The sequence below is a fragment of the Esox lucius genome, chromosome 7 (genome assembly GCF_011004845.1).
Source record: "Esox lucius isolate fEsoLuc1 chromosome 7, fEsoLuc1.pri, whole genome shotgun sequence".
Taxonomy (NCBI): domain Eukaryota; kingdom Metazoa; phylum Chordata; class Actinopteri; order Esociformes; family Esocidae; genus Esox; species Esox lucius.
The window spans coordinates 13,245,265-13,267,684 of record NC_047575.1 but is presented as its reverse complement, the minus strand read 5'-3'; the positions used below and the strand labels follow the sequence as shown (position 1 = coordinate 13,267,684).

Sequence of the window (22,420 nt, the reverse complement as noted above, 5' to 3'; positions counted from 1 at the left end):
ACAACACGGAGCTCATTATTCATTTTGCTCAGCTACCTGTATGAATCACATGCTTCTTCACAACAGACACCTTCCAAAAGGATTCTTGTCTGGTGCATGGATGTGCGTCCCTAAGGAGTTGACAGTGACGAGCAACGTTATGGCTTCACCTGCCTCTCTGGTTCGTTTCTCTACCACTACATCTGTGTGCCTGAATGTGCTACCCGATGGCTGATGGCTGATGAAAAGAAGCCAGAGAATCCCAGAGGACTGACTATTAGAACCAAGGAAAGGAAAACTGACCCTATTTTCCCACCCGCATCCTGTCTCCTGTCTTGCACAGTCTGTTGATTAGCAATTCTCTTTTTTTCCCTACTCATCAACTATTGATTCAAGCTGCTTCCTTCTTTCCAGATTAGATCCTTCTCTCCATTCTTCTTTTGCCCACGACTACTGTAGGGAGTGTGTTATAGCATATAGTATATAGTATAAACCACCTGTCAGATTTAGCTGATGAGAGTGATTTATTATTTTGACCTTTGGAGAAGGTTCTTCGATCGCAATCAAATTGGATCAGATTCTTCGATCAGCATTTTTTTTCATGGCCGCAGGGTAATTTCCGCAGGGCCTTTAATTTGTACAGGTGTCTTTTCAAGATTTGAATGGATTTTAGTTTAATAATTAGCTCCTAAAATGAGTGTTTCAGGGCTGTTTTATGATGGGTTAATAAAAAGCCAATCGAGAAGGGTCCAGCTTTATGTGAGATAGGCAGACAGGTACAGTGGATATAAGAAGTCTACACACCCCTGTTAAATGGCAGGTTTAATGTGACCTATAACATGAACAATTCAATTGAAAAAAAAACAGAAATCTTTGAGGGGGAAAATAAATAAATAAAATAACTCACAATAACCTGGTTGCATAAGTGTGCACACCCTTAAACTATTAGCATGGCACATCTTGATGTGGCAATTTTTGCCCACTCTTCTTTGCAAAAGTGTGACAAATCTCCTGTGCACAGCCCTCTTCAGTTCACCCCACAGATGTTTAATTGCTTTCAGGTCTGGGCTCTGGCTGGGCCATTCCAAAACGTTAATCTTCTTCTGGTAAAGCAATGCTTTTGTGGATTTGGATGTGTGCTTTGGGTCGTTGTCATGCTGAAAGGTGAACTTCCTCTTCATCTTCAGCTTTCTAACGGACGCCTGAGGGTTTTGTACCAAAATTGTCTGGTATTTGGACCTGTTCATAATTCCCTCCACCCTGACTAAAGCCCCGGTTCCAGCTGAAGAAAAACAGCCCCAAAGGATGATGCTGCCACCACCATGCTTCACTGTGGGTATGGTGTTCTTTGGGTGATGTGCAGTGTTGTTTTTGCGCCAAACATACCTTTTGGAATTATGGTCAAAAAGTTATACCTTGGTTTCATCAGACTATAACACATTTTGCCACATGCTTTTGGGGGACTTGATGATTGTTTTTGCAAACTTCAGCCGAGCTTGGATGTTTTTCTTTGAAAGAAAAGGTCATCTTGCCACCCTACCCCAAAGCCCATTCATGTGAAGAATACGAGAGATTGTTGTCACATGTAGCACACAGCCAGTACTTGCAAGAAATTCCTGCAGTTCCTTTAATGTTGCTGTAGGCCTCTTGGAAGCCTCCCTGACCAGTTTTCTTATTGTCTTTTTATCAATTTTGGAGGCACGTCCAGTTCTTGGTAATTTCTCTGTTGTGCCATATTAACACAGCCACATCCCCAGTTATAAGGGGGTGTGCATACTTATGCAACCAGGTTATTGTAAGGTTTTTATTTAAAATCTTCCCCCCTCAAAGATTTCAGTTTGTTTTTCAATTGAACTGTTCACATTATAGGTCACATTAAAAGTGGAAAAGGTTCTGACATGATTTATCTTTGTCTCATTCTTTTACATCACAAAAACCTGGCATTTTAACAGGGGTGTGTAGACTTTTTATATCCACTGTATGTCAGCGTATTAGAAGGGGGTTCATTAAAAACAAGATAGGTGTGTGTGGACTAGTTTCATAATTAGCTTTTTAGTTAACATTGTTTGCATACATCAATTAGTTAGCTTTTTTTCTGGCAAGCAGTCTCAAGTTAGCAAGCTTGAGGAAGGGGAGGAGACTGTTTCCCTTTTAGCCATGACTGAAGTATACTGTTGGGACGTGTTTCATACTGCAGAGGCAGGTGCATGACCCAGAGCTGCATCTACTTCATACCATACTGTACATGTTAAATAATTAAGTGATGTAAGCCATATTCAAGTGCTGATTGGCCAATAAACTTGTTTGACGTGCAAAGACCCGAACAAGATTACATACAAAATTGACGGCTCTGCCGCCTCTCCCTGAAATGTTCTTCTCTCCACTGCATCATTTAACCAAGCTCTTTCCAATGTATGTAGCGTTAGTGAAGCCTCACCTACAGGTTTATATAGTGTATATGTAGCGTTAGTGAAGCCTCACCTATAGGTTTATATAGTGTAAATGTAGAGTTAGTGAAGCCTCACCTACAGGTTTATATAGTGTAAATGTAGAGTTAGTGAAGCCTCACCTATAGGTTTATATAGTGTAAATGTAGAGTTAGTGAAGCCTCACCTACGGGTTTATATAGTGTAAATGTAGCGTTAGTGAAGCCTCACCTACGGGTTTATATAGTGTAAATGTAGAGTTAGTGAAGCCTCACCTATAGGTTTATATAGTGTAAATGTAGCGTTAGTGAAGCCTCACCTATAGGTTTATATAGTGTAAATGTAGTGTTAGTGAAGCCTCACCTATAGGTTTATATAGTGTAAATGCAGAGTTAGTGAAGCTTCATAATTATTGTTATACATTATTAATGAGGCTTTAGCATTGCACGCTGTGATGGTGAGGCCATTGTACTGCTCTGTAGGCCTAAAGGCTGGTGCATTGTAGTGGAAAATACTATACTCCTCTGGAGTGGAAATGCAAGAAATTCAACTGTACTTCTTCATGACTAAAATGGATGTAATGTACTTGCATAGCCCAGTATGAGCGCTGCTGTTTCCCAATAGGCTGCCAAGTTTGTCTGTGCCTGACATTCTCAATGGCCAAAGTCTGTGATATCTCGCCCACTTCCCTTCCTCTTTATCCTGATTACCACCCTTAACGTATCTGCCCAGTTTGCCTGAAGTCAAAGGTGTAAAAGCATTTATGAGAATATGAAAAAGTATTTCTTCCAATAAATAAATATTTCTCTGCACCAAAATCACAAAATAATTGTTGTTAAAAATGAAAAGGTTTGGTTGCAAATATTTCTACATTCTTCACAGGGGAAGCCAGTAAGATCGACCGAGAAAGAGCTGTAAAGGTACAGAGGAAGATTCTCAGGGAAGAAATTAGAAGAGGGCTTTGGGGAACAACACTGAAACAGAGCCTCCTCATAATTACTCATATAGTGAGGGGTAGAGAAAGGAGAGAGAGGGGGAGGGAGATAGAGAGAGGAGGGGGAGATAGAGAGAGGAGGGGGAGATAGAGAGAGGAGGGGGAGATAGAGAGAGGAGGGGGAGATAGAGACAGGAGGGGGAGATAGAGAGAGGAGGGGGAGATAGAGATCTGAAGTATGATATAAGATAAAAAATGTAATTAATTTCCAGAGTTCTCTTCCCTGGTGTCGGAATCATACACCTCTGTAGTCTCTAATTGTTTAACTTTTTCTGTGGGGGTGAGTGGCTTGGGAGAAGGAGATATGAGGAGAGATAGAAAGACTGGGGAAACTGTGATAGTGTTAATGGCTATCTCTCCATCAATCACCAGCCTGCCTTCTCTCTTCCCACGCTTGACATAGATAATACTCCTCTCATCATGTACAGTATATCTGATGTTGATATACATCAGACATATATGGTCTACACCAGGGGAGGAAATCCCAGTCCTGGAAGGCCCTAACGCTGTTTTTGGTTTCCGCCTGCTAGCTAATTGGCCTCACCTGATGTCCCAGGTCTGAATTAGTATTTGATTACAAGGAGAGGATGGGGGCCCCTGAATGGCGCAGCGGTAAAGCCGCTACCTAGCAGTTCACTGCGTCATTGTGAGACATGGGATTGAATCCTGTTTGCTGATTAGCCCAGTGGTCCAACGAAGGGCACCCTGGGTAGGGTCGGTAAAGAGAGCACCCTGGGCAGGGTCGGTAAAGAGGGCACCCTGGGCAGGGTCGGTACAGAGGGCACCCTGGGCAGGGTCGGTAAAGAGGGCACCCTGGGCAGGGTCGGTAAAGAGGGCACCCTGGGCAGGGTCGGTAAAGAGGGCACCCTGGGCAGGGTCGGTAAAGAGGGCACCCTGGGCAGGGTCGGTAAAGAGGGCACCCTGGGCAGGGTCGGTAAAGAGGGCACCCTGGGCAGGGTCGGTAAAGAGGGCACCCTGGGCAGGGTCGGTAAAGAGGGCACCCTGGGCAGGGTCGGTAAAGAGGGCACCCTGGGCAGGGTCGGTAAAGAGGGCACCCTGGGCAGGGTCGGTAAAGAGGGCACCCTGGGCAGGGTCGGTAAAGAGGGCACCCTGGGCAGGGTCGGTAAAGAGGGCACCCTGGGCAGGGTCGGTAAAGAGGGCACCCTGGGCAGGGTCGGTAAAGAGGGCACCCTGGGCAGGGTCGGTAAAGAGGGCACCCTGGGCAGGGTCGGTAAAGAGGGCACCCTGGGCAGGGTCGGTAAAGAGGGCACCCTGGGCAGGGTCGGTAAAGAGGGCACCCTGGGCAGGGTCGGTAAAGAGGGCACCCTGGGCAGGGTCGGTAAAGAGGGCACCCTGGGCAGGGTCGGTAAAGAGGGCACCCTGGGCAGGGTCATCCTAAAGGCGGATGGTGAAACCTTTACTGGGGAGGAAGGGCAGACGGCTGGAACGGAATAACTTCAACGGTGTCAAACACATCACACGAAGGGTTTTAATATGTCTATGATACATTTCCATTCTCTCCATTATGGATATGATCAGGTGATGTCCTCCCTTCACAAACCTTCTGTAATACAATAGCACGGTAACAGGAGGTTTTGGCAGCACAGTCCTGTGATGGAGAATAAGTTCCTAGTCCCTAATTACAAGCTCCTGTGAACTGCGACAGAGCTTCCAACGTTGTGTTCATTTCCAAGGCGAATGTTTGCGTATGCCGTGTTAATGCCCACGGGGGAAATAAACAGGAAAAACATAACCGCATCAGGGTGTGAAATAAGCTACATACCAGTTTCATGCAGCAACAACACCGGCATAGTGTGGAACTGCACCACCATCACTGCATCCACGATGTTTCCACTGGTGTGTGTGGTAATGGCATGTTTGGGTGTGAAGGTTTTGCTGATTAAGGGATAACGTGTGTGTGTGCGTTTGGTGAATGCCCCTGTGTCCATGTCACTTCAATAACAGCGTGTGGCAGATTATGCCCGCTGACGTCCAAACGGCACAGAAGCACCCGGTCAGAGCCAGACACACACAGCTAATGGAGGTTGCTGCGGTGTACTCTTCAGTGTGCCTCAGAGGGAGCCCATGTGTTTGCATCAGCCCTCCGCGCTCACATTAAGTCTGTTCCTCTGCTTCCCTCCATCTCCCTAATGATATGTGGGCGGCTGTCTATTTCTGTCCACACACAAACACAAGCTTGGACACACACAGGCAGCGGTTTGACTAGCAAAAGGCTGGCTGAGACGTCATACACACCCCGGGTGTGATGACTGAGGAGAGAACTCAGCACTATGGTGGGGTACGGACACAGGAGCTACAGGCATTATATGGATCGTCTCCTAAAATACATAATGGAGGAAAAAAAAAGAGCAGGACAAAGATAGAGACACGGTCAACAGATACACATCAGACGCCTCCCTGGAGGCTAGCGAGAGGGGGAGCGACGGAGAGAAGGATAGAGAGGGAGTATGAGAGAAATTGAGCGGTTGCTAAGGTGTGTCTTAGAGAGGGCTCTTGGGGACAGAGGGTAGAGAAAGGGGCATGAAGTTTAAAAAGATGGATAAAAGACGCGGAATGCGGTTTAAATTAGTAACCCCTCAAAACACGTTTAAACCGACGAAATGCCTTGCTTGGGGTGGAGCTCCAAAATGTGCTCACTAAATTTGGTCATGGCTCAACGGGATACAAGCCCATGTCAAAAGAGGGGATAGGCCCGACATCATGCCCTCTTAACCCTATCTACTCCTCCCTTCTCCAGACAATCTCTCATTCCTCACCTCTCTCATCAACTCTTCGCTAAGCACTGGCTGCGTCCCAGAGGACATTACGATAGCCGGAGTAACTAACCAACACATGTCTCTTCTGATGTGAAAAACTACAGGCTGGTATCTCTCCTGTCTTTCCTTTCTAAGATGCTTAAGTGTGCTGTCTCCACCCAACTCACTTCTTAACTCTCACTATCTCCTAGTCCCTAGTTTTGCGAGGCCACACTTCAAATCTTGTCTGGCCTCCTTGGAGTTCTGGAAACTTCCCTATTAAAGAAAGTCAGCGGCAAGATTTCTATTGGATGTTGTGTTTTCAACAAACACTCCCCTCACAGGCTTGTTGAAGGCGGGCATAGCGTGGTTTCACAAATTCTTTGAACTGGAGAGAACACATCCTGAGTTTTTAGTTCCCACCTAGATTGAAATATATCATATCCTTTTTTGGGGGGGGAGCTTTTTCCCTTCACAAAACCGCTAATTCTTCCTACCTCATCCACATTTTATAGTTAAGCAGAAAATTGCAACAGGAGCCATACTGTTTTAGAAAACCCATCATTCAGCATTACCAGTCCTATTATATCTTCTAAAGCGAGGGTGTAGTCCAGTCACAATAATGACATTTACCCAGGAAAAGGTTATGTTTGTTTCTCACAGACTGATATGGTTCACCACAAACATGACATACATCTACAGATATCGATGGGTTTTATTTGGCGATTTTGCTGCCATCTTCACTTAACTAGCTACTGTTGCACTGAAGGTATTATTCTTCTGAGTACATGCATGAATTAGAGTGAGTTACGTTTTGAGGTGAAAAAAATACAGTTTTTCCCACCCCTTTCCCACTCCCATAGGTATTCCCCAGGCCTAGCGACAAGCCAGGCCTGTTTTAAAGAAGTAAGTACAGAGACAAAATTCTCTTGGCACAATTAACAGTTTATTTGCAAATAGAGAGATGCGAATAAACTATTAGCTTACATAAGAGTCTTCAGAGGAATTTCTGAGGTAGATACATGAACAGTCCATATTTATTACAGTTAAAAGGGGTGTGGTAAGTTGCTGCACAGCTGACCTAATTCAACACATTCCCTTTGTTCTATTACTACCTAGGTTTTAACGAAGGGGCAGGCTGTCCTCTCCCACATGGGTAACCTCTTCAACTCCAAAGAGGTCTTACATCACCTGGACAAACAATATATAGACTCTGATGGGTTAAGAGTGTCTATCGATCGAATTACAATCAGAGCTGCTCTTCTTTCACAGAAAGATCGGTCCACTCCAGGACATGTCCTTCATGTTTGACAACTAAAATGTCCTCCTCCCAGAGTGCAAAGAACGTTGGCGTGACCCTTGAGGACACGTTGTTGTTCTCTGCTAACATCAAGGCAGTGACTCACTCTTGCAAGTTGATCTACAACATTCATAGAGTACAACCTCACCTCACTCAAGAGGAAACACAGGTACTTGTCCAGGCACTTGTCCATGGAACATGGCAATTAGCTTATGTTATTCCCTGGGATATAGGGTCAGGAATGAGGCCTTGGTGGAGAGGAGGTAGAGGGTTTCAGATAATGAGCCGACTCATGCAGTTTTCAATTCACGTTCCCCCAAGAATGGGATGTCAGCAATCGTTACCTTTAAAAAAGCAATGCCTGTGACTTGCTTCAAACTGACTCCAGGCCTAAATCACTAAAAGAAATGCTCGGTCTCTCCTCTCCTTTGTACCACCTGATTCATCTCCAATGTAATGATGTTTTGGTTTTGGCACAGATGTAGATGTGTTCATCACTGCAGCTGAACCTTATGGCGTTAGGATTAGAAGCGATTATGTTTCAGTGCTTTGGCATAAAAACGTGTGATCTAAGCCACTGTTTGATCTCGGTGGTGAGAGTGAAGAAACAGTGCACAACAAAAAAGACAGACTGCAAATCTGTCACTATCATGGGAGAACATTCTCCGCAGTCAATCTGTAATTCTTTCCATAAAGAAAAACAATGAAAGTGTTTTGTCTTCATTGGAGATGCCAGAATAATGTGTTTCTTTTTAGATTTTCCCACCCCCTACTGAGGTAACTGCATACGTCTGTTAACACAATCAACGGCGTGTGTGTAGGTACAGTAATTACAGAATGGTTTGGTTTTGCAGACACAGATTAACCCTAGTCCTGGACTAAAAGAAATCAAGCTTAATTAAAATCTCCATTCAGCTTAATTTTTTAGTCTAGGACTAGGATTAATCTGTGCCCCCGAAACCATCCCAATAGCTGCAGAATCTGTGTTATTCCCCACACTGTGAGTGTCCTAACTCATTTACGTAGCTAGGTAACAGTGTAATTGCTATTCCAAATGATTGCCAGGCGACAGGCATGATATTTGAGGCAGATTCTGGAATAAGGAAGAGGAGCAGAGCAACAGACCGAACACAGAGGAAGGCATTCTCAAAAAATTCGGCCTGGTCCCTCAGCGCTGTTGAACCCGGGTCAAAGATGTGGATTACTTAAATAGAACATATTAGGGCAGTGACGCCGACGGGGGGGGGGGGGGGGGGGGGGGGGGGGCGACCGTGAATGTTGTCCCGGGCCAGGTCTGGAGGCTTAAATATATTTATTTGGTTGGCTTAAATGTAATTATAAATTTGTCAGTCAATGATAGTATTCAGTATTATCGAGAAGGTTAACAGTTATTAAACAGAAGAATTGCATTGATGAAGAGATTCATGTTTTTTACTATTCGCTGTTTTTTTTATACAGCATTATGATTCAACCTTTTTTTTTTATGGTTTGTTCTACCAACAGCCAATTAAAAATACCCTAACACCTACAGCCCATCAGAGAGATACCCTAACTCCAACAGCCAATCACGGTGATACCCTAAACTCCAGCGTCAACATTACTTTGTTAAAGCTGCACTAGATAGGATTTATTCAGGGAAAAAAAACAGTGGAATGTCATTTTATATTTTTTGGAGCACGCTGCTACTTCCCAGCCAATCCCATTCCAGTCACTCACCTTCTGCGAGGCAGATTTTCCTCCTTGGCTTATTTTGTGAACATGCATTTTACCTGGATGATATTATATATAGCTTACTGTTTGCTCACTGTTTCCTCCCTTGTCTACTACAGCATACACTACAAAAACAGCAAATCGAAAGAAGACTTAGACCAACTCTCTGTAGCTATCTACTGGGAACCCAAAGCTAACATTAGCAAGGCTAAGAAGAACGTTGTCGAACTCTGAGTTAGCACTTTTTTTGGAACAGGTAATTCAATTTTTCATATTTTTATTCAGAAGCTGATTCTCTATTGGGCATTCATGCGGAACCACTTTCTGGCAAGTGAGTAATTACAAAATGCTGTAATAGTTTTTTACTGAAGAAATCCTACATAGTAGGTGTGTAACGGTACGCTAAAGTCACGGTTCAGTAGGTAACGGCACGCTAAAGTCACGGTTCAGTAGGTAACGGTACGCTAAAGTCACGGTTCAGTAGGTAACGGCACGCTAAAGTCACGGTTCAGTAGGTAACGGCACGCTAAAGTCACGGTTCAGTAGGTAACGGTACGCTAAAGTCACGATTCAGTAGGTAACGGCACGCTAAAGTCACGGTTCAGTAGGTAACGGTAAGCTAAAGTCACGTTTCAGTAGGTAACGGCACGCTAAAGTCACGGTTCAGTAGGTAACGGCACGCTAAAGTCAAGGTTCAGTAGGTAACGGTACGCTAAAGTCACGGTTCAGTAGGTAACGGCACGCTAAAGTCACGGTTCAGTAGGTAACGGCACGCTAAAGTCAAGGTTCGGTACATACTGGAAATGTTAAATCACGATTTGGTACAGTGGAAAAAGATATGCAAAACATAACATTTCTTTTAATTTATTATGGAATTATACATTTTGCCCATTGCCACCGTAGTTAAATCTGCACTAGGATTTATTCAGGAAAAAAACTAAAACAAAGAATTTTGCAAATACTCACCTGTAAGAACGCGGTTCCGCACCAATGCCCGATAGAGAATGAATTTCCGAATAATAATATGAAAAATAGAATTACCTTTTCTTAAATAAGCGCTAACTCAGAGTTCCCTTAACTAGTACATTTGTCTAACTACAGTTCTGTAGCTATCTGGCTAAAACATTGCCACCATGCAACCAAAACTAGGAGCACAGAAATGGAAGGACAAATCTAAAAGAGAACGTCTAAATATGTGTAGCATGTAGCAATGGCTGATTGTGACTGAGTAGGTTATGAACTGAAAAAATGTGCCATAATAAATTACTTTCATGGATTCAAGGATTTGAATGTGGCCTAGTTATGAATTAAAACATTAAACAATAAAATAAAATGACCTGTTTTTTGGACAGTAATATAATTACTATTAATAGTGTGCCCATGAGTTCAGAAGTGTTTGTAACCTGTTTGTAAATCTCTTCTGGGATGAATATCAAACAGGCACGTGTGTTCAAAGCGATAATAGCCTCTGACCCAGCAGTAGTCAATGTAGCGTGGCCATATAGCCAGAAGAGTGAAGATGCTTCTTGACTGTATTGATTCCTCCTGTATAGGCTGTCTCTCTCTCTCTTTTCCAGACGATGAATCTCTGCTTATATAACTGGCCCCTTTCCCCATTCCGCTTCCTATTTCATCACATTGTTTTATGCCTGTTTTTCCCATTTCGAGTGGGCTTCCAATAAGAGAATACACACAAAAACACAGTTAGTGCACTACACTCTGAAGAGCAGACACACACATACACACTCACACACTCATAAACAGACAGACACAGACACACACACATACAGAATTAGAAAAATAGGAAGGGGGTTTATGCAAACACTAATCCATAAATCTAGAGAATGTGACATCTTTCCATGTATTATTTTAGGATCTGAGGTTTGTCTGTGTAAATCCCAATGTATTCGTTGGAGCTACAAACTGGAGGGCAAACACAATAAATTGCTGCTTAAATTTTAACCCTGTTCATTCTGGCTCCTTGTTAGTTTGCCTGTTAAAGTTGGCTCACCCCCTTCACCCCCTCTCTCCATCTCCCCCCTCTTTCTTTACTTCTCTCCCTTGCCGTCCCCCTCTCTCTATTTCTCTCTCCCTTCTCTGTTTCTCTCTCGGTCTCTCACACACGTACAAAGCCAACTCGGCTAGGTAGCACTGCCTATTTTTTGGACTGACCATTTAGAGCTGCGCTGCAGGGAAGAGAAGGTTTAGCAGTCTGGTCAGACGAAAACCCTGACAGACACACACGCACACACACACACACACACACACACACACACACCATCTTATCTAGACTTTTCATAAACCTCCAACCCTTAAACAGACAGTAAATCTTAACTCTTACCCTAAACCTAACTCTAACCTAAACCTAGGTTCATGTGGATCTCTAGAAACAAGTACACTCATTCTCATATACCGCATTAACAATGCATTTGAAAGCAGAAACGTATACTCCTGCCCACTCTTCCACTTTCCCAGCCTACACACCATTTACACACACACACACACGCACACACACACACACACTCACACACCTCTCAGATGAATAGACAACACGTGCACCTGTCCCTCCACCCACTCATCCGACAGTACATACAGGAAAAAAATCCAGACATGATTACCATCGCTATTTGTCACGCACACACATATACATGCGCCCACACACACAACTCTCCAAGCACTCTTCATCATCAGTCAGCCAACCCCAACCCAAGAGTAGAAACGTTAAAACACACAGCTTTGCGTTCTCATCCCCTCTGCTGCTCCTTCTGCCCTCTTATCTGGTTCTCTACCTCTAAATCTACTGTCACTCAAATCCTCACTACCACACAAACCCATTTCACCAGATAAACAAGCTGCCCAGCTCTTCTCTTACCTCACTTCTAACATACTTGACCCTGTTTAGTTGGTTTCATCCTCTATCTTCTTCGTGTCTCTACGCAGCCTGTCTCCATGAAAATGGCAAAATCCCAAACGTCACCCATTACTTACCCATTATCTTCCCATTACAATGAAATTACTCCCATAGCAATATGTACTAAAATAGCTACATGTATTCCTCCCACTGCTCTCGGTCTCTCCTCCACACTGTTTGATCTGCTGCTGTTCCTCTCCAAGCCTGCTTAAAATATGTGCCAGCCATGCCTTAAATCCAGGCCCATGGAGGACTATTAGAATGACACACACACCTACACACACACCTACACATCCACATACACACACACCTACACACACACACCGTTAGCAGTAAACAGGACAGGCAGACTCACATGGTCTCGTCGTTCTGGAACTCCAGTTTGCCGGCCACCTCGTCATAGTCCTCCCCTGCCTTGGCTGTGCCCTCCTGGGTGTGGTAGGGGATGGCCACCTTGCCCCTGGCCCCGGACGTCCTGTGCACTTTCACTTGCATGGTGCCCACGCTCTCGCTCACTCTCATGGAATCGACCTCGAACGTGAAGATGCCCGCGTGGTCGTCATCGTAGATGGTTACCGTGGCGGTGTGAGCATTGCCCAGGGCAGCCTTGGGGGGAACGTGGGGGGAGAGGTTCCTCATGCTGCTGGTGGTGGTTATGGTGCTGGGTTCCAGGACGGCCGTCTCGGCGCGGTGGACGATACGAGGGTTGCTGAGATGAACGTAGAAGTGCTCGTCCTCTTCGAATATGTCATCGTCAATCACTCCCACGGTCAGCTCCTTCACTGTCTCTCCAGGTTTGAAGACCAATGTGCCCTCAGCAAACTCATAGTCTGAGCCGGCGTTGGCCGTGCCGTCCTCTGTTCGATAGTCCACCTGAGGCGACCCAGAAACAAAACAAACTCAATGAGCATTTCATTAATTCACCAGACAGGAGTAATTACTGGAGGAAATCTCCCTCAAGTTTGACCCTCTCAAAAAAAAACTTTCCCATTATTGCATTTAGCTTGAAGCCTTTCTTTACATAATAGCCTTTGTATTATACAGTATAATTAGTAACAAAGACAAATAAGAGTAGCTCGCAGCCCCAACCTTGACTGTACAGCCGCTTTCGCCCCCATGGCGCCCGACCGACAGTTTGAGGGAGCCGCAGTTCTCAAAGCATTGGTAGTGAGAGGGTTCAAACTGCAGATAGATGGTGTGGGGGTCCTCCTCCTGTCCGCTGGCCTCGTGGCAGCTCACCACCTTCCGGGCCTGGTCGGCAGCATGCTTCTTCAGGATGTTCCCAGCCCCGATCATCATGCGAGTGGCTTGGATGCGGTAGAAAGCCCGACTCTTCTGCTGCTGAACCAGCACCTGGTAGTTGGCCATCTCGATCAGCTGCTCCGTGTCCTTCTCTGGGTGTCTCTGCTTCAGCTCCTTTAGGGTGCGGGCCATGTCCCGTCGAGCCTCGTCCTCCTCTGAGCCTGTCCCACCGCCTTCCTCTGCCCCATCCAGCATTCCATCTAGCATGTCCTTGGGATGGTGGTGGGAGTTGCCCCCCTGGCCGTCCATCTCCATGTCCATCTTGGTGAACATGCCGTCTCCCTCCGTCTCAATGATGATGCCACGAGCCTTGTCCACGCGGTAGCGCTTGTGGATGTACTTGTAGAAGAGCAGGCGTCGGTCGGCAACCCAGGCCTGAACCACGCAGATGGGGAAGAACATAAAGGTGAGCACGGCCTCCCAGACCTCCACTTCGCCCGGGGAGATGACAGCCAGGATCAGGTAGAGCCATATGTACGCAAAAATGCTCCAGGCCGCCGTGACGAAGAACACCCTCAGGTGCTTAATCCGGCGCGTCTCGTTCTCCGGCACCACGTACACGCAGAGGGCGATGATGACGAACATGTTGAAGGCCGCGCTACCGACAATGGTGCTGGGGCCAAGAGAGCCGGCCTCAAACGAGTGGCCACACACCTCGATAACGGACAGCAGGATCTCCGGGGCAGACGAGCCCAGGGCCATCAGGGTCAGGTTGGACACTGTCTCATTCCAGATGCGGACGGTGGTGGTGCTGGTCTCCCCGTTGGGCTTCTTGATGGTGATCTCTTTCTCCTGAGAGGTGATGACTTCAATGGAAGACATGAAGCGGTCGGCGATGATGGACATGCCCAGGAACATGTAGATGAGAGCCACAAAGTAGACGATGGCCCGCGCCACCTTGTCGCCCACCGACGGGTTCTGGGGGTTCCACATGGGAAGGACCACGCCCTCAGAACAGGGATCCCCATCGGAGCAGTTGTTCGGCGGCCTGCCGGGGGCTGCGTGGTCTGAACTGGCCTGGCAGAGGTGCGTGAGCAGTAAGAGAAGGGAGAGGGAGGTGGAGAGGGAGGTGGAGAGACAGGAGGAGGAGGCGGAGGGACGGGCAAGGCTCAGAATTCGGGTTCGGAACATGCCAGCGTCCGAACATTCGTGTCAGCTGGCTCCAGAGGTCAGTCCACTTCACGTCCAACTTCTCAACAGACACCTCTGAAGATATAAATGTAGAAGTGGAATGAGATTAGAAGACTAGAAAGAGCAATATGTTGTTTGTTATTACTGCAGGATCAGTGTACCCTGGTCCTGGAGCCACAGCGTGGATCTTATCTTTCACTAAGGTTTATCAGCTCAGGCCTGCGTGACAATTAAAACCAAGTTCAAGTTTATTTGTGTTAACATCTACAAGTAGTTGTCCAGAACCTGAATTACAAACTGCGATGGGGTCACAAAAACATAAATAATGTATAATATGTAAATGTTTTGGAGAACGTTATGACTAACATGAAAAACAAATGTGTAAACACGTTTATTGGTTTATTTATGCCAGAATATATAATATATCTAAATATTTCATTTAAGGATAGTTTCTTAATGGAAAAATAAAACGTTTCAAAGTTGGAGCGGGGTGGGAGACAATTTCCCACAAAGAACTTGGGTTAATGTTTGATTACCACTGGTTCCACTACTCAAAATCTAAATTCTAGGATGACATCGGCAAAAAACTTAATTTTATAGTATACACTGGCAAAATAAATCCTCTCCATAGCCAGCTTGAAATATTGTAAATTTAGGCATCAAAGAGGTACTTGTTTGGTGGCTTAAACGGTTGGAATGTGGTCAAGGAGGGATACTTTTGGGTCATTCACACAGTTAACAACACAGTCAGTAAGGTTGGTTTCACTTTCAACCAGCACATTAATTTAAAACTCCAATCCATCAGCAACTGTTTTACCACTTCTGCTGTGTAACTAATTGCCCATTCTGCGGTGTTGTACACATTAGGTCTATTATGAAGAAAGCAGTGTCCATTCTGAATTCACTTCTTGGAAAACACAAACCAATCATTCTTTTTAATGTATATGGCATTTAACGAATGTGTTAAATTGTGGCCATGAATCACTAGTAACGACATCTTAATGAGTAACGTTAACCAAACGTTTTCCCCCCATCCCATCCATGAGGTTTCCTGGCTGAGGAGTGCTTCATAGAAGTGTCAGCATCACGCATGGAGGACCAATGACGCCTCTGCATCCTGAGTCTATCACTCTCTCTCCAGGAACAGCACAGTCCCATAGGCAGCTCCGTGCCCTTCTCTCTCACTCTACAGAGGTCCACGGACTCACCTCCTAAGGGGAGCATCCCTACTCCCTACTCGTCCCTATGTGACCTCCTTACTAACCAGTCAGCTGCCCACCTCTCTGGATGATCACCCTATCAGCAACACAGCAGGGCCACTTTGTTTCCAAACAATGGACCTCCCACCGCTATTGTACCGGCGATAAGAACAGAAACAGCCTCTCTGGGTAAGTGGGTAAGTGGCCATAGCGGTTTACACTCTAAACAGAAGATTACTCAGAGGTGGATGAACAGACTAGATCTGTAGGGAGGATCTAATCCTGTGTTTTCAGAGCACTGACATTTTCATCAGCCTGTATTGAACGCTCCAGTGGTTATCTCTGGAACTTCAGCTGCTTGATTGGGAACTAAAGTGTATCTCCCTGCCTTCCACAATCCAAAGGGAAGCCTTGCAGCCACTGTAAGCAGAGCTGTACGGCATAGTGTTTGCTGGTTAGCGTTTGGCGGTCTGGTCTTTACATACAGTATAGCACCCTATTAAGAAGCTTCCAGCAGACGTTCCACATCGTCAACCGTCAACCAGCTAATTCATTTACCACACAACGTAGCCCAATGTAATACACGTTTGGACTCGCTGTATAGGTCAGTACGGTCGGGCAGGCGGAAGTATTCTGTGGACATGGGACACGCGTACATATCATGACACTAAATGAGACAATGGAGGACAGTGATCTGGATAACAGTCAGGTAGGGACAACACCTCTGCAACAAATCCAGACAAATATTTTCAAGGGTTTGTTTCGTTACAAAATGTGATTTGAGTTCATTTAATCGTAAAAAAAAAAATCGGAAATATATTATCATGTCAAAGTGGAGGAAAAATCCTAACATTTTAAATATAAATGGAAAAGTCCAATTGGTTTGTTCAACATGTTTGGCAGAAAGGACAAAGCTGCCGTGGAATGTCCATGGGAGATACTGCTGCCTCACAGTCACAGGTGACGTTTAAGTAACTCTGTCCATTATTCCCACTATCAAATTACAATGTCAAACAGTACAGTAACTTAAGCTACGCTTTACTGGTTAGTTGTCAGGGGGCCGCAGGCAGGAAGCCTTTAGCCCACTGGTTAGCATCTGACTAGTAACCAAAAGGTCAATTGATAAAAGGCTAAATATTTGTCATAACAGTTCCCTTAAATCACCTAAGATAACAGCGTCCGCTAAATGAGTGAAATTTAAATGTCATATTTTGGATCACATTAGCTGACATTGCCTAGCTAACTGCACCAGAACAGTGGCTGTATGGTGTCTGTCTGGGTGGTTTAAACCATCATACACAGCATCATTATCTATAGACAAGTTTAAGAGATACTACATGTCAGATTTGTTTTTGCTACCCGTCCACCAATAACTGTCCTTTACAATACTTTTCAATGAGCTCCCTTCTTGTATGGGGACAGAGGAGGCGTTTTTCATTTAGAAATATATGTCAATCCCAATTATTTAAGACATATAAATTAATAACATAAGAGTATGCTGAGAAGAGGAGTATTATTTGAATAATGAGAATGAGGGGTTTTGAATTAAGCTAGGATTATGAGTTGATCTGATCATAGGATTAGCAGGACTGATTGTCTGTAGGCAGTATGCTCCCTTGGCTGTTCTTGGAGGTGAGTCATCTCAGACCAAACTGTGAGACCCAAAACAGGCACACACCACATATTGTGACAAGACCATCAAGACAGACATTAGGGGCAAACACCCAGAGTGAAGTCTGTAGGTTTAGATACTCAGAATGGAACCAGAACTGGACATCAGATGTATGTGCAGGTTTCATCAGCGGTTCAATCAGTCGGCCACCATTTCTCCCTGCCTCCACTGAGAATTCTGACACTAATGAGCAAAGCAACAGTCAAGAAACAACTACATAGAGTTTGAAATAACTTGAGCACATCTTACATATTGTTTGTTCCGTTTTCATATTTTCTGGGGCAGACATTCCTCATAGAAATCAATTCAATTTCAATTCAAACTGTCCATACAACTACAGTGGATATGAAAAGTCGACAAAGATTTCTGTTTGTTTTTCAATTGAATTGTTCACATTATAGGTCACATTAAAGGTGGAAAAAGTTCTGACATGATTTATCTTGGTCTCATTCTTTTTCATCACAATAACCTGGCATTTTAACAGGGGTGTGTAGACTTTTTATATCCACTGTATATATACCACATTCCATCACAATGACTACCGGACATGTTGAGGATAACTGCCAAACAAGTGGTATTGTAATCCACATGATAGACTGGGCATGAAACATTTATGAATCTCAGCCCTCATTGCTGCAAAGAGCTGTAGAAATAGAACACATCTTAAATATAATGTATTACAAATACATCAGTGTTATCGTCTATATGAGTGAGGGATCGCTGCATAGATACCACCTATATCAGACTTGTATGCAGATTCATTGTGATGGGAGCTTGGGTTTAGGTACCAAAAGCAGTCAATGATTCAAAGTATCCTCCGGCTTCTGCCTCTTCAGTCCAGCCTAGCCAATAATTCACACTCGTCTCCTGTCTCCATCTACCTCTTGACAGAAACCCCTCCACTCTGCTGACCAATGCTAAACATCACGTTAATCCAAAAACTCCATAACTGATCACTGATACTTGTTGGCAGTTTTTATGACATCCCACAGAACGTATAATCCTTTTAGTGACACGGTCCTAAGACGGACCGTGTAGAGGATCTCTTTAAGGCCATGTAATGTAGCGGCCATAGTGTCAGTTAATAATTAAATATAATGTAATTGTTCTTTCTCCAGGTTAGACCATGGCTGCTCAACGCTGGCAGACAGTGGTGGGAATGAAAGCAGAGCAGCATACTAATGAAGGGACCATCAGACAGGAAGTAGACAACACTTGCATGTCACTGCTGCTGTTCTCACACAACTGAAGCATGTGTTCCTCATTGTTAACAACAGTCTGAAACCCTGTCAGAGTTTTACTACAAGGATCCCATTTGAGTTTCACAACAAGGATCAGATTTTGTGACTTCTTTTTTGGTCGTAAGGTGACTTATTTTTATCTGACTAGCACTGTCTCTACGGAAACAATAACGGTTCACACTGCAGAATTAAATAATATTCTTTACTTCTTTGGTCAAATGGAAATATTGTCCAACCGAAGAGGAAAACCATGGAAACATCCCGTCCTTTCAGTGTGAAAAATAAACGGTCAAATATAGAACACTAACCCTCTGTCCAGTCAGAAATAAAAGCCAAACCTCAGAGAACGGAGTCAACAAGTGCCCATTTCTAAGAAGTGAAGGGATGCTGTGTCTATTTCTAACAATCTAAGCACTTGCTTCTTTTATTTGAACAACATCTGTTTGTTTCCCTTTTACAACCCTACAATATGAAATAATCACTGTATTAACAAACACCTCAAGACAATTCCTCAGCTAAAATTAGAGGCATGTAGAATTGACTTAAGGTTTCGTTTCATTGTTTGGCACAATTTCTGTTAATATGAAACATTCTCTATTCCCACAACACACTGAGATAACAAGAGAAAACCTAAGACTGTTTACTTTAAATATATGAGGCTTAGCTTTATGGAAGTGACCAAGTGGAGGTTTATCTTCGCTCCTTCTTCCAGCTAATTTTAAATGGCTCCCTATTATCTGAAGCATGCACATTGGGATAACACAGAGGAACAAAGAGCAAGCAAAGAGAGAGACAGGGAGATTTTTTTAAAACCCAATCCTAAGGGGAGCTTGGGGTTGAAGATTTGGCTTTGAAGTTGTGGAAGGAAAAAGGGAGGGGGCAGGGAACGATTATCACATGCATGTCAGCAGAAATTTACAAAAAACAGGTCAGTCATGTAAAGAAAAACAAGTCAGTAATGAAGGGAAATACATGCCAAAAACACATAACACATATCATTATTTTTTTTTTAAATCACACTAAAACACGAGATACAGAGAATTACATAATAATTCATTTCCAAGGACTTCTGCACGTTTCCTAGTGTTGCAATCAGAACCTAAAACCACTTGAATTGGGATTTTCTGTAATCTACATATTGTTGATGCTGGGGTAAATAAAAAGGTTATTATCTAATTAACTATAAATAAAAAAACTGAAACTTCTTGATTGCATAAGCATTCAATGTCTTGGCTCCGACTCACAGGATAAATAACCCAAGGATGCAACTATTGCCTTCAGAAGTCATATATTTAGTTCAATAGAATCCACCTCTCAGATTAATTTGGCCTGTTTGTGGAAGGCCCCAGAGTATGACAGCAATCCTATCCAAACTACGATAGGATGAACACCAAGGAGCTTTCTAAACCAGCCTGTGAGAAAGTTCTGGACAAGCACCGGTCAGGATTTGGATACAAAAACATCCAAAACATCACCAAGAGCATGGTTAAATCTATTATCATGATACGGCTCAACCATGACTCCATGCTCAACCATCAGCAAGAACATGGAGGAGGGGTTTAACCAGAAGGGGCTTAACCAGAAGGGGTTTAACCAGAAGGGGCTTAACCAGAAGGGGCTTAACCAGAAGGGGTTTAACCAGAAGGGGTTTAACCAAAAGGGGTTTAACCAAAAGGGGTTTAACCAAAAGGGGTTTAACTAGAAGGGGCTTAACCAGAAGGGGCTTAATCAGAAGGGGTTTAACCAGAAGGGGCTTAACCAGAAGGGGCTTAACCAGAAGGGGTTTAACCAGAAGGGGTTTAACCAAAAGGGGTTTAACTAGAAGGGGTTTAACCAAAAGGGGTTTAACTAGAACGGGCTTAACCAGAAGGGGCTTAACCAGAAGGGGTTTAACCAGAAGGGGCTTAACCAGAAGGGGTTTAACCAGAAGGGGTTTAACTAGAAGGGGTTTAACCAGAAGGGGTTTAAACAGAAGGGGTTTAACCAGAATGGGCTTAACCAGAAGGGGTTTAACCAAAAGGGTTTTAACTAGAAGGGGTTTAACCAAAAGGGGTTTAACTAGAAGGGGCTTAACCAGAAGGGGTTTAACCAGAAGGGGTTTAACTAGAAGGGGTTTAACTAGAAGGGGTTTAACTAGAAGGGGTTTAACCAGAAGAAATATTGTCTTAGAAGGGCTCAGTCAAAGCCCTGACTCAGGAGAGTGAATACTCCTTAGATTATCAGATTATCTGTTTTTTTTTCATATCTAATTATCTTGCTTTGAAACGATTTTGCACCTTCAAAGTAATGTGTGCGCGGTATTAATCAAGGAGAGAAAATCCTAATTTAATCCATGTTGTCCCAGATTGTGAGTACGCCCATGAATAGGTAAGGAATCCACTATACACACCTGACAGACCGACAGACACAGCGATGCCAACTCATAAATAAATACTTCTATGCTGGGATTTTACTTTCAACACTGTGATACAATATTCAAGAAGTTCCCATTTAAAAACTGCCAGGAAGGTCACATTACACAATTTAATGACCACACAGTCCCAATTCTAGTTTGGATTGAATAAACGCAATAGAGTGAATACAAATGCCACAGTACCAGAAATTGGTATCAGACATTTAGAAGAAAATTACATTTTAAATGGGTCAACAACATTCCCCTTTAGCAGTGAAAACATGCAGGCTTATTCAGAGCTGTCCTGTTGCGCTTTTTTAATATGCTTCACACGTGTCCTCACTCACACGTTCATATTCACGGCACATGCAACACATTACCATTCAGATCGTCCTAAATAATCCAAAACAGCGTTTGAGGAGCAGCATTTCCTTTGCATTTAATGGTCTCCTCCACTCGAAGAACAAACAATCCATCACACACACCATTGTTGAGTGCCACTAAATAATGTCTCGAAACCTTCATCTCAATGAGGTGAGAGGAACTATGCACTTCTACTAACCCACAGCTTTGTGTAACCCTGTTCAATCTACTAGGTTATTTTTGCTTTCTAGGATGTCGAATCCAGACACATATTCCTGCAGCAGGAAGGAAAATCATGCTTTTGACCGTGACATCACAGGATTACCAATAGTAAGCCAGTCAGGGAGATTAATTCAAAGTCACAGTGTTTGATGTTCACCTGTCAAGGCTGCATGTGTTTTGTTGCAGCACTGCCTCTGGTGAAAGATGAATATACTGTAAGGTAAAGTGAGGCCACCCTGTAAAAGGCCACAGGCCGTTCTCTGGGAAACACAGCATCTGCGGCATATGGCATTTGCCAGCCAAAAATAACACTAACTCGTTTTTCAAAAGTTCTTGGTGACATTTTGCTCGGGGCAAACACAACAAGATTCTCACTTCCTCTTGGTCTCAAGAAGCAGCTGGCAGTCTAGGTGCTGCAGCCACGCTTCAGGTTTTCTGTGTCACTAGTAGTGTTGCCAAATAACCTCCATATGTCTTCTTCCCTCATCATACCCTGTCCTCCTCTATTTCTCCCCCTACACATTGCCCTGCTCTACTCCTTACAGTCCTCCTCTAGTCCGTACAGTCCTCCTCTACTCCTTACAGTCCTCCTCTATTAACTGTTCTCCTAACTCTCCTCCTCTTTTCCTTACAGTTCTCCTCTATTCTTCCTCACGGACCTCCTAACTGTCCATTCTTCACTGCCTTTCTCTATTCCTCACTGTCCTCTTCTACTCATTGCATACCACTTATTTTCCCCTTCTGTTGACAATCACATTTCAATTCAAGAGTTATTGATGTTAATGCAGCTTCCCAGGCCCATTTCATTTATTGAATCACTAA

General features: G+C 44.1%; 1 protein-coding gene across 2 annotated transcripts in view; it reads right to left on the bottom strand.

Annotated features, from left to right (window-relative positions):
* Window positions 1-22,420, bottom strand: part of slc8a4a (solute carrier family 8 member 4a) — a 44,113-nt gene that overhangs the window by 14,232 nt on the left and 7,461 nt on the right. For both annotated transcript variants that reach the window (XM_029120696.2, XM_029120697.2), the window contains exons 3-4: window positions 13,166-14,584; window positions 12,432-12,949 (exon numbers count right to left, since the gene is read on the bottom strand). In XM_029120696.2, the coding sequence (XP_028976529.2) occupies window positions 12,432-12,949; window positions 13,166-14,509 (1,862 nt within the window). In that variant the 5' untranslated portion in view covers window positions 14,510-14,584. The remainder of the gene's footprint in view (window positions 1-12,431; window positions 12,950-13,165; window positions 14,585-22,420) is intronic.